General features: G+C 44.5%; 1 protein-coding gene across 1 annotated transcript; it reads right to left on the reverse strand.

The window, feature by feature from the left end:
- Window positions 1-346: 346 nt before the first annotated feature.
- Window positions 347-5425, reverse strand: SMIM34 (small integral membrane protein 34). The gene is made up of 2 exons (XM_048215082.2): window positions 5233-5425; window positions 347-1055 (listed from the first exon to the last, which is right to left on the reverse strand). Exons 1-2 carry the CDS (start codon window positions 5423-5425, stop codon window positions 643-645), a joined length of 606 nt encoding a protein of 201 aa, XP_048071039.2. The 3' UTR covers window positions 347-642.
- Between the last annotated feature and the right edge of the window lie 7808 nt (window positions 5426-13233).

The following is a 13233-nucleotide window of genomic DNA, read 5'->3' on the forward strand; positions in this document are numbered from 1 at the left end:
AGAGGTGAGGTGGCATGTTCAAGGACACCAAGTTATCCTTGACTAGAGTTCGATTCTTCTGACTTCAAAACTAATGCTCTTTTCAATGGACCCCATACCCTCAATGAAAATGAAGAACTTCATTCTCTCCTATTAACAACCTTGGTATTCAACGGAGAACCTCTAGAAGGAATGGCTCTTTGAAACCATATATCCTACTGCCGTGCGTTCCGGGTGAGAGCCACAAGTCATTCAAAGTTCATGTGACCCCTGGAAGTTGAACTTGAATCCAGAGGGCTTGACTCCAAATTCAGCCTTCTTCCCATGATAAGAGGCTACTTGCATGTATACCCTCAGGAATCTCCTAGATTCTCTGACAACAGTGGATGCTCCAAGTCCTTCCCTGGAACACAAGCTTTCCCAGTGAAGGGTATGACTGGAAGCTGCTGCCCCTGCTGTTCTGTCTCAAAGTGCCACAAAACCTGAGAAGGAAACAGGACACTGGCTTTGGGTCACACTCCCATTGGCTTAAGTGCCCCAGGGATGTTCTTCCAGCCCCACCCAAGGACCCGACTCTTCTCTCAAGGTCCCAGGTAAACTCAAATCTGCTTCCCCTTGTAGGAAGCTTGGGCCTCTTCTGTGGAGGTCAGCTTGCCTTGACTTTCAAGGGATCCCTTGGATTTCAGTTTGGCACTCACTGTTTTTATATTTTGGCCCCAGGCTGGCCTGGTTGGGCTGCAGGACAGCTGTGTTGCTAATGGTCAGTGCAGAGCATTTGGCCACCTTGCTTTGGAGACCTTTCTTTTTGAGTTCGGAGGTCAAATTGGAGTAGTACATATCTTCCAAGGATTTATCATTCTTTCTGAGGATGTTGCTGGCCAATCGGAAGAGGAAGACCACTCCATAGATGCCAATGATGGTGAGGATGTACCAGGCAGCGCTGGTCCCATCTGAAAGTTTCAGGGCCCTGGTGGAGTTGATGCCAGTCCTCCCCTCCATGTGGTCCCTCAGCAGGTAGCCGAGGCCAGTGCCAGCCTGGGTCTGGTTGGGGGCTCCCTGAGGAGTCCACTGGGTCACTGAGAAACAGAGAGATTCAGATGAGATCTAGTATTCTGGGCTGAGGGTTGCCTGGCCAAGCCAATGATCAGTGGAAAATGTGGGAGAACTGAGGGACTGGTTCAAGGGCTCTCTCTGTTGAATGGGCAGGAGTCTAACAACCTGTATATAAAGAGAGGTTTTTGGGGCGTGGGGTAGTAAATATGAATATATGAAAAAGCGAACCAACCATGGTAGAGTGCAATCATATGCAGAAAAGAAGGAAGGATATGGTATTTGCTTGAAGCTCACATATGCATAAAATACCTCCGGGAGAACACACAAAGTTGCCCTTGGGGAAGAGAACTGAGGGATGAGATGTACCTTTCACCGGCGCCCTTTTGTACATTTTGTATCATGTATATCTATCTTCAAAAAGGAGGTAATTTGAAAAGGAAAGGGTACAAGTGGGCACTTTCTCGGTCTCCTTGGCGAAGTGCCCCTGGGTATGACACCGTGTGCCCTTCCAAGACCAGAAGATTAAAATCTTAATTGCTGTTTAATTCAAAACTGTTTTCTCTCCTCGAAGAACCAGTGCACATGAAATGAAAGCCACAGAAATAGTACAGAGAACTGTGAGACAATTTTCCAGTTGAACTTTCCTGGCTCAAATCCTCGTTTCTCGCCCCTCACGACCACAGATGTATTCGGATGTGTCATCGGATCTCTCCCATAGCCTGCCGTGCGGACCCAGGTTGCTCCACAGATTCTGTGCATCTGACATGTGTTTGCTGCTAATTCATTTTGCTAATGCGAGATGCAGAGAGGCTGGTATTGTTTTATTATAGTTAATTGCCAGAATAAGTGAATGATCTTATAATTTTTAGATGAAGGGAGAAACAGTTGAAAAAGAACCCTACAAACCACATGTGACAAAGCCCAAATGAACAGATTTAGTCCTATAAAATTGGTCATTCATTATAAATGATAGAGCGATGAGGAATTCTATGCTGCTCTTGGTGGAAGGGTTTGAGAACTTAAAGTATGGAAGGGGGAAAATTCCCATCATATTAAAAAAAAAAAAGTCAACCCAACAAGAACATCGTAAATCTCAATTAGAGCAAGAGAACACATGTATGTAAGCTCAGAGCTTTGCTGAGAGTTGTGATAGAATGATGTGATATGCTCAAATACATATAAAATACACCCAAGCAAGAACTACAGGACATTACATTATTTTAAGACCAGTCCATCTCCACAAGAAAGAATCTCACTATATTACTTATTGCAGTACTTTGTTCTTTTCTTTTCTTTTAAAAAAAAATAAGAATAAGTTGGTTGTATCTTAATAGATACACACATCCTGCAGAAGACGAACATTTTCCTCTGTGCCATTCTGCACTTCTAATTTACTGATGGGAAATACAGCAGTCATTCTAGAACAGCCCATCCCTGTATCGAAGCGGAATACTCACGTTCCATGAGGCAGTCTTTTCCTTGTCTTGGGGAGGCAAGTGTAAGCGGCTGCCGTGGTCAGAGAAGATAAATGGAGACGTCTTCCCTGCTGTGATCACAGTCCTAGTGAAGTCAGGCTGCACTGAGCAGGGAGTAAAATGATACCGAGAATTTTAGGGCAGTACCAAATAGAAACTTCGCAGAGAAGAGGTGGACTCCTTTTCTCTCGGGAACGAAGTCGATCTGTCTACTGTTGGCTCAGAAAACAAAGCACTTCCTGGCTTCCTGAGAAAGTCTAAAGCAAAAGAATTTTTTAAAAATGCTGGAACCAAGGAGTCTCCTGCTCTCCCTTCCCATCCAGGCCTGCAGTGGTGGGAGGCTCGCCAGAGGCTGGCTCATCCTCTTAGAGCCTGGATGGTTCCTGAATTCCCCTGTTCTGCACCTGTCCTAGGAGTGGCTGATGGTCAGGTGTGGCAAAGGCCTGTTGTCACAGAGTCAGGAAACTCCAGGGGCAGGAGTCACCAGCTTCCTCTTGGACTGTCTCCTGGATGAGGAAACCCAGACAGGAAGACACAGGCGCGGGGTGGAGGTGGGGACAGCCCCTCAGCGATCAGTGGGCAGTGAACCAATAGGCCAGGCTGTGCGGAGTGGGGCTTCCCTTTCCCACACTCCTGAGTCACAGCCCACACTGGAATCTGAGTACCTTGAACCAGAAAGTGCTAGAATAATAGATGTCTGGGAGAGAAGAAAAGCAGGGAGTTTCAGCAGCTTCTGAGCAGCCAGTGTCCCCAGCCCCACTCCTGAATCCTCACCAAGAAGACCAGCACCTGCCAACTTGTAAAGGTTGTTGGCTTTTAAGATGTAATTTGAGGGGCGCCTGGGTGGTGTGATCAGTTGAGCATCAGACTCTTGATTTCGGCTCGGCTCATGATTGTGGGGTTATGGGATTGAGCCCCACATGAGGCTCCACGCTCACTGCAGAGTCTGCTTGTCCCTCTCTCTTTCTATTCCTCCCTCCCTTGCATGCGTTCTGTCTCAAATAAATAAATAAAATCTTTTAAAAAGTAAGATGTAGGGGTGCCTGAGTGGCTCAGTCAGTTAAGTGTCTGTCTTCAGCTCAGGTCACGATCCCAGGGTCCTGGGATCAAGCCCCACATCGAGCTCCTTGCTCAGCTGGGGGCTTGCTTCTCCCTCTCCCTCTGCCCCCGCTCCCTCTGCTTCTGCGCGCTCGCTCTCTTTGTCAAATAAATAAATAAAATCTTTAAAAAGTAAAAATAAATTTAAAAATTAAAAAAATACAAAAGTAAGATGTAATTTGATCAAATTTTCATCAATAGGGGACTAGACAAGTAAATTATCAAATATGCCAGATGATCCAGCCATTCCACTCTAAGGCATGTATCTAGGAGAAATGGCAACATACACCCAGATGAAAAGTTACATATGTACATTCACAACAGCATTATTCGTAATAGCTGAAAACTGGAAACTGTCCAAATGTCCACTGCCTGATGAAAGGGTAAATGAAATGCAGTCGATCCCTAGACTGGAGTATTGTTTGATGGTAAAAAGCAATGGAGTGCTGACACATGCTACAGCATTGATGGACCTTGAAAGGGTCAAGCCAAGTGAAGGAAGCCAGTCAAAGGACAGCATATTACATGGTTGCATGGATATGAAATGCCCAGAACAGACAAATCTATAAGGACAGAAAGTAGATCAGTGGTTGCCCAGAACTGGGGTGGTGCTTGCGGGGTGATAACTAAGGGGTACAGGGTTTCTTTTAGGGTCGGTATAGGTTCAACAATTCATGGTGGTGTAGGTTCCACAACTCTTCTCTAGTGGATACACTAAAAGCCATTGAATTGTACACTTTAAGTGGATGAACTTTATGGGATATGAATTCTGTTCCCATAATGGAATGCAGGCGTACGAAGGAATACTATGGAGCCGTGATCAAGAAACGCAGAAGCTCTTTGTGCGCTGATGCGTAAGCTCCCCAACATGTGTGGTTTAATGAAAACAGCAAAGAAGACAGCATGTCACCCTTCATGTAAGAAAGGAGGGGGAGGGGCACCGGGGTGGCTCTGTAGGTTGGGCGTCCAACTCTCGAGTTCGGCTCAGGTCCTGATCTCAGGGTTGTGCGATTGAGCCCCACGTTGGGCTCTGTGCTCAGCATGGAGTCTGTTTGAGATTCTCTCTCTTCCTCTGCCTCTGCCTCCACCCCCACTCAAGTGCTCTCTCTCTAAAATAAATAAATAAAATCTTAAAAAAAAAAAAGAGTAGGGGGGGAATCCTATAGACCTAGTTTGCTTGCGTAGGCATTGGAAAGCTGCTTTAAGGATGCACATAAGAACAGGAGTTCCCTGGAGAGGAAGAGAATTCACTAGATGGAGGGCAGGAGTGGGGGGAGAATTCTCACTGTATATTCTTTATGGATCTGAAGAAGTTTAACCGCGTCTGTGTGCTCCCTATTGGATAACGAATACATCCACTCATTAAATGCAAATATTCATTCCAGTTGTATTTGGGCTCCTACTGTCTGTCTGTCTGTGGCGGGACGGCCGGACCCACGCTTCTCTGCCACACGGACAGGGATTTGTCACGCTGACCGGCGGAAGTGAGAAGGGCCAGAAAGGAGGAATCTGCGTGACCCAGAGCAAATGACAGAACAGGGTCGGCAGCCAGGGCTCTCGTCCCAGCTGTGCCCTCGCCCTGTGACCCTGGGCAAGTCCCTCCCCATCCTGGAACAAGTTTCCTCACCTGGACGGCGAGCAGCAGGATCTGATCGCCTCTGGTCCCAGGAAGGGGGGAGGGGGGCTGGGGAAGCGTGGGGGAGGAGCTGCTGCCGCTCCGTGGAGGTGTCTGAAGGGGAGGGCTGCCAAGGCCGGCTGCCTCGGGGCAGGGAGGGCAGGGAGGGCAGGCCTGGGCAGCTGGCGCTGGGGAAGTGTGTCATCTGTGGGGTCAGAAGCTGTCAGCATTGAGCTCAGCAGGACGATGGCAGGGGGTGTGGGGAGCATGAAGCTCCAGCAAAATGGGGAGACAAAAAAGGCAGCCTTCCTTCTCATGCCCACTGTACAAGGGGCGCTCAAGTGAGGGCACGGTTCTGTGCCAGGTGCTCTCTGCCTGGTTTCTCCCTCCCTAATCCTGGGACGCAGGGGTGTTACTCCCTCTTAAAGAGGGGGTAATACTTTTCCAGGCTCAGAGAAGTGACTTGCTCAGTGTCACACAGCTCCCAGATCCCAGAGGGGGGAGGGCTGAAACCAAAGGCATTCTCCTCCCACACCGAGAGTGTCACCTGCGGGCTGGACCCAGGGTCCCAGGAATTGTCCCAACCGCTCGCCATCCAGCTTGAATCGCAGACTGCCCTTGCTGAGGCATATCCATGACCTTGAAACCCTTCCTGCTGGCCAAAATGAAACTGCGATGTTAAAAGTCAGGATAACGGATATCCTTCCCCTGACAGTTAGTAACTAAAGGTAGCAGGAGGACGACTCTAGGGGGCTGGTCGTGCTCTGTTTGGTGGGTTTGGTCATAGACTTGTCCCCTTGCACTGTGTTCACTTTCCGGCATGCATGTTTCACTCCGCTCTAAACCTCACCGTTTCACATGGAAAGCCCTGACAGATGACGAGAAAATGAAGTTGAAGGTTTATATAGAAAATACAAATGCTATTTAAAAAAAGAATTCTAGGGGCGCCTGGGTGGCGCAGTCATTAAGCGTCTGCCTTTGGTTCAGGGCGTGATCCTGGTGTTCTGAGATCGAGCCCCACATCAGGCTCCTCCACTAGGAGCTTGCTTCTTCCTCTCCCACTCCCCCTGCTTGTGTTCCCTCTCTCACTGGCTGTCTCTCTCTGTGTCAAATAAATAAATAAAATCTTAAAAATAAATAAATAAAAATAAAAAAAGAATTCTATATTCTGTCATGGCTATGGCCGCAGGGTACCATCTGACGAAAAGCGCCCCACCTGGGGCTGGGGGGTGGTGGACATCATGGTCACAGACACTGGGCAGCTGCCTGCCTTGTGATGCTGTGTGGATGACGTTCTCTATTGGTCATTCTCAAATGCTTACATAACAGTGAAAGGGAACAACTTGTACCACCGCGTGGGGCAAGAATTTTCTTCCTATTTGTGTATGTCTCTTTAGACCTTCTGGTTCAGTCTAGACAAAGTGCAATCAAGCAAAGCCATTCACCTGGTAAATGTTTCTCTGAGCTATAGTTCTGGGAGAAAGGGACCCCAATACCTTATGGCTCCTTTGACATTAGAGAGCAAACTCTTCCAGAAGGCTGTGGCTTGTCTCCCTTCCCTCCTCCCTCCTTCCTTCCTTCCTTCCTTCCTTCCTTCCTTCCTTCCTTCCTTCCTTCTTTCCTTCCTTCCTTCCTGCCTTCTCTCTCTTCCCTTCTTTCTTATCTCTCTTCTCTTTTCTCTACTAAAGAACGAGTCAGCTTAGAAGATGTCTAAACTGGGGGCAAAGGTAGCAGGGATATGGATTTGACTAGCCAAGAAAAGGAAAAAAAAAAAAGGAAAAGAAACAGAGTGCCTTTGCATTTCAGGATGTCAGAATTGGCACTTAAAAAAATGTCAATAAACACACGCTCATAACCACACTTGACGTTCTTTCTAAGGAATTTTTCTAGGGAAGGCAGAACTCACTAACCAATTCTGACTCCTTGCAGTGCAAAAGGACATTAAAAAGGACAGTTCGGGAGTCCTGCAGGCAGCAACTGAACTTCTTCTTGCCCTGCTCCAGACAAAGGCCACTTGCAGGCTCTCCTGACCAGGAGCACAGACTGCAGATGTTTCTGCCTTTGCAGGGGTACAAACTTCCAGAGGACATTTAAAAGATGTTTTGCATATTTAAAAAATCTTTAACTTACGTCATTCTTGCCTTTCTTTTTTTTTTAATTTTTTTAAAGATTTATTTATTTGAGAGAGAGAGAGCGAGAGAGAGCACTCACAGCGGAGAGAGGCAGAGAGTCTTAAGCAGACTCAGAGCTGAGCATGGAGTTACAGGTGGGTCTCGATCTCACGACCCTGAGATCACCACCAAAGATGAAACCAAGAGTCAGTTGCTTAACCGACTGCACCACCCAGATTCCCCTTGCCTTTCCTTTTTAATGTCATTGTCTCCATCGTTTAGGGACATTTAATGTCATGTCCTGTCTCCAGGATGGTGCAGAGGGATACTCCCAGCCTTTGACATTGGAGGTTCCAGGTTCTAGCCAGGGCTTCCTCACTTACTAACTGTGGTCAAGTCACTTCCCCACCCCAAACCTCAGCTTTAAAACCAAGGGTAATAAATTGTGATTACACGAACCATCCCACAAATCCAAGGGGCAACTACAGTCACACCTCATGTCTTCTCCAAACTAACTACCTGAGCTCCCAGTACCTAGTTAGCAGGAAATCCTCCATCTATTTCCCTCTTCAGGCCTTTGGGTTTACCAGGACTCTCTGGAATTTGGTCCAGAGTGGATAGGGAGGGCAGTCCAGCACAGAGGACCAGCGCTTGAGTAATCCCCCGCTGCTGTTGCTTCCAGGTGCCATGGGGGGCCGCTGTTGAACACCGGCTTGGTGCAGTCTTCAAAGGCTTCAAGAGCGCGCCCAGGAGACAAAGCATTAGCTCTAGACACATGCCTGTTGCTCATTCACAGCACAGTTAACAAATCTCCGGAGTGGAAGCAGAGGAGTAGTGCTCAACGGAAGAAGCCAGCCCAGCTGTCATTTCCCACTGCAGTTCTGCCCCCTGCAGGACTGAGTGGGAAGAGCAGAGGAGCCTCAACCTTAAAGATTGAATTCAGAATTTTTTTAAAAAGATTTTAAAGTAATCTCTACACCCCTCATGGGGCTTGAACTTACAACCCCAAGATCAAGAGTTGTGTGCTCTACCAACTGCGCCAGCCAGGTGCCCCTTGAGTTCAGAATTTTGATTATGACATGAGACTGCATATCTTAATTATTGAATTAAGACCATTTCCCCCAACCGAACTTGACAATGGGGGCAGGGAAAGATCAAACCCCACACTGTGTAAAGCCTACAGAACAAAATTAAAGAAATGGTGGGAGCCCAAATAAAGTGCTATTATTGCATCAAATGAGTCTTATCTGTAACGATGATGTTAATACCATCAGGAGGCTCTGGGGTGCAGTTAGAGAAAGGGAGACTTTACAGGTTCAAGTAAGTAAGAGAGAGGCAGGGTAGAGCTAGTCTAAGGGGTAGATCCAAAACGAGGTCCATTTCTGTCTTCCACTTCTGTTTCTCTGCACCTTGACCTCATTTCCTCCTGCAGCAAAGAAGCTTTCTCCATGTCCTGAAAACAAAGAATACAACTTTTTTCAAGATCCACGGAATTTTCACATGCATAAAATATCACATATATAGCTGTAAAAGACAACTTAGGACATTTAAAAAAAGAATAGTCTCCACTACCAATTATTAAAATAGAGATTAATTTTTAAAATTGAAAACCAGAAGGCTTTGTCATCTAGAAATCAAAGCCTAAAAAATTCTTGGGTCAAAAAGAAAATCCAAATTGAAAGTAAAATATCATCTGGAAAATAAATTAAAAACAGCACATATTGAAACCTAAGTGACAAAGCTAACTTAATAAAAAAGAAAAAAAGAAAAATAAATTTACTAAGAAATGAGGAAAGGACAATCTTTTCAACAAATGGCACTGGACAACTGGATGTTCATTTGCAAAACTAGACAAACAATGACAAAATACAGCATCCTTCTCTGATTAAAACCCTTCAGAGTGTAGGAATAGAGGGTTCATTTCTCAAGCTCATAAAAGCCATCTATGAAAAGCCTACAGCAAATATTATTCTCAACGGGGAAAAGCTGGAAGCCTTTCCCTTAAGATCAGGAACACGACAAGGATGCCCACTATTATTCAACATAGTTCTAGAAGTCCTTGCAACAGCAATCAGACAACAGAAAGGTATGAAAGGTATCCAAATTGGCAAAGAAGAAGTCAAACTGTCTCTCTTTGCAGATGACATGATACTCTATATGGAAAACCCAAAAGAATCCACTCCCAAACTATTAGAAGTTATAGAGCAATTCAGTAATGTGGTGGGATACAAAATCAATACTCAGAAATCAGTTGCATTTCTATACACAAATAATGAGACTGAAGAAAGAGAAATTAGGGAATCCATCCCATTTACAATAGCACCAAAAACCATACATTACCTTGGAATTAACTTAACCAGAGACGTAAAGGATCTATATTCTAGAAACTATAAATCACTCTTGAAAGACATTGAGGAAGACACAAAAAGATGGAAAAATATTCCATGCTCATGGATCAGAAGAATTAACATAGTTAAAATGTCCATGCTACCCAGAGCAATCTACACTTTCAGTGCTATCCCGATCAAAATACCGATGACATTTTTCAAGGAACTGGAACAAATAGTCCTTAAATTTGTGTGGAACCAGAAAAGGCCCCAAATTGCCAAGGAACTGTTGAAAAGGAAAAACAAAGCTGGGGGCATCACATTGCCAGATTTTGAGCTGTACTACAAAGCTGTGATCACAAAGACAGCATGGTACTGGCACAAAAACAGACACATAGACCAATAGAACAGAATAGAGAACCCAGAAATGGACCCTCGGCTCTTTGGGCAACTAATCTTTGATAAAGCAGGAAAAAACATCCGGTGGAAAAAAGACAGTCTCTTCAATAAATGGTGCTGGGAAAATTGGACAGCTACATGCAAAAGAATGAAACTTGACCACTCTCTCACACCATACACAAAAATAAACTCCAAATGGATGAAAGACCTTGATGTGAGACAGGAATCTATCAAAATCCTAGAGGACAACATAGGCAACAACCTCTATGACATTGGCCAAAGCAACCTTTTTCATGACACATCTCCAAAGGCAAGAGAAACAAAAGATAAAATGAACATGTGGGACTTCATCAAAATAAAATTTCTGCACAGCCAAGGAAACAATAAAAAAAACTAAGAGGCAGCCCACGGAATGGGAGAATATATTTGCAAATGATGCTACAGATAAAAGACTGGTATCCAAGATCTACAAAGAACTTCTCAAACTCAATACACGAGAAACAAATAAACAAATCATAAAACGGGCAGAAGATATGAACAGACACTTTTCCAATGAGGATATACAAATGGCTAACAGACACATGAAAAAATGTTCAAAATCATTAGCCATCAGGGAAATTCAAATCAAAACCACACTAAGATACCACCTTACGCCAGTTAGAATGGCAAAAATCAACAAGGCAGGAAACACCAATTGCTGGAGAGGATGTGGAGAAAGGGGATCCCTCCTACATTATTGGTGGGAATGCAGGTTGATGCAGCCACTCTGGAAAACAGTGTGGAGGTCCCTTAAAAAGTTAAAAATTGAGCTCCCCTATGACTCAGCCATTGCAATACTGGGTATTTACCCCAAAGATACAGACATAGTGAAGAGAAGGGCCATATGCACCCCAATGTTCATAGCAGCATCATCCACAATAGTGAAATTGTGGAAGGAGCTGAGATGCCCTTCAACAGATGACTGGATTAAGAAGCTGTGGTCCATATACACAATGGAATATTACTCAGCTATCAGAAAGAACGAGTTCTCAACATTTGCTGCAACATGGACGGCACTGGAGGAGATAATGCTAAGTGAAATAAGTCAAGCAGAGAAAGACAATTATCATATGATTTCTCTCATCTATGGAACATAAGAACTAGGAAGATCGGTAGGGGAAGAAAGGGATAAAGAAGGGGGGTAATCAGAAGGGGGAGTGAAGCATGGGAAACTATGGACTCTGAGAAACAAACTGAGGGCTTCAGAGGGGAGGGGGGTGGGGGAAGGGGATAGACTGGTGATGGGTAGTAAGGAGAGCACATATTGCACGGTGCACTGGGTGTTATACGCAACTAATGAATCATCGAACCTTGCATCAGAAACCAGGGATGTACTGTATGGTGACTAACATAATGTAATAAAAAAACATTAAAAAAAAAACTAGACAAACAAGCAGACGAACTGAGACCCTTACCTCACGCCATATACAAACGCAAACTCAAAATGGATCATTTGGCTCAACCTCAATATAAGAGCTCAAACTATAAAACTGGGGCGCCTGGGTGTCTCAGATGGTTAAGTGTCTGCCTTCAACTCAGTTCATGATCCCAGGGTCTGGGATTGAGCCCTGTGTCATGCTCTCTGCTCAGTGGAGAGCCTGCTTCTCCCTCTCCCTCTGCTTTCCGTTCTCCCCGCTGTGCTCTCTCTCTGTAAAATAAGTAAATAAAATATTTAAAAAAATAAAACTATAAAACTTCTAGATAAACACACGAAAGAAAATCATGACATTAGATTAAGAAAAGATTTCTTAGGTATAACATCAAAAGCACAATTCATAAAAGAAAAAAGACCTGGTCAATTGGTCTTCATCAAAATGTGAAACTTTTGATCTTCAAAAGATACTATGAAGAAAATGAAAAGATAAGTCACACAGACTGGGAACAAAAACTTGCAGATCAGATATCTGAGAAAGGACTTGCAGCTAGAATAGATGAAAAAGTCTCACAATTTAGTAATAAGAGGATGAACAGCTCAATTAGAAGTAGAAAAAGGATTTGGACAAACATGTCACCACAGAGAGTACACAAATGGCTAATAAGCACATGAAAAGATGCCCGACATCATTGGTTTTCAAGGAAATACACATCAAAACCACAATGATATATTACCACGCATCCACTAAGATGACTGTAATTTATTTATTTTTTTAAAAGATTTTATTTATTTATATAACAGAGAGAGAGACAGCCAGCGAGAGAGGGAACACAGGCAAGGGAAGTGGGAGAGGAAGAAGCAGGCTCCTAGCGGAGAAGCCTGATGCGGGGCTCGATCCCAGAACTCCGGGATCACACCCTGAGCCGAAGGCAGACGTTTAACAACTGAGCCACCCAGGCGCCCCTAAGATGACTGTAATTTAAAAAATGGCAAGGTTGTTGACTTTTGGCGAGGATGTGGCGATACAGGAACTCTCATGCATTGCTGGTTGGAATGTTGAGAGGTACGGCACTCCGGAAAACAGTTGAGTAATTTCTTTCAAAGTTAAATTTATGCATACCGCATAGCCTAGCAATTTCACTCCTAGGTATCCACTGAAAAAAATATATATACACCCCCACAAAAACTGGTACATAAATATTCATATCAACACCACTCATAAAAGCCCCAAATTTTAAATAGTCCAAATGTCCGTCAAGTGGTGAGCGGAACCAAAAAGTGTTATATCCTTGCCTTGGAGTACTATGCAGCAGTAAACATGCATGGACTTCAGAAGCATTATGCTGAATGCAAGAGCCAGACACAAGAGGCTGCATATTGTATGATTCTATTTATGTGAAATGTCTGGGAAAGATGAAAAGAAAGCAAGAAACAGATCAGTGGTTGCCTGAGGCCAGAGGTGGGAGAAGGAATTGACACAAACAAGAGAGGGGAAATTTGGGAGCTGATGGAAATGCTCTCGAACTGCATTGTGGCAGTGGTTCACCATTGTATACATTTACTAAAAATCATCCAGCTATTCCCCTTAGAGCAGGCAGATTTTACTGTATGTAAATTATTATCTCAATAAAGCTGCTTTAAATTTTAAATTAAGTACCTGATTCCAGATCTGTGGGTAAGAACAACAAGAGAAGCCTAAAGAAAGCAGGGAGGAAAAGATTAAAAAGGATAAGGGCAGAATTTAGAAGCCAGAAAAGCAACA

The sequence above is a fragment of the Ursus arctos genome, unplaced genomic scaffold (assembly GCF_023065955.2).
Source record: "Ursus arctos isolate Adak ecotype North America unplaced genomic scaffold, UrsArc2.0 scaffold_4, whole genome shotgun sequence".
Taxonomy (NCBI): domain Eukaryota; kingdom Metazoa; phylum Chordata; class Mammalia; order Carnivora; family Ursidae; genus Ursus; species Ursus arctos.

Bases quoted from the DNA above. Each gene is read 5' to 3' on its own strand.
- SMIM34 (XM_048215082.2), bottom strand. From the start codon at position 5,425: ATGACACACTTCCCCAGCGCCAGCTGCCCAGGCCTGCCCTCCCTGCCC. The intron at 1,056-5,232 runs GTGAGGAAACTT...TCTGTTTCTCAG, and splicing joins TCCTGCTGCTCGCCGTCCAG to TGACCCAGTGGACTCCTCAG.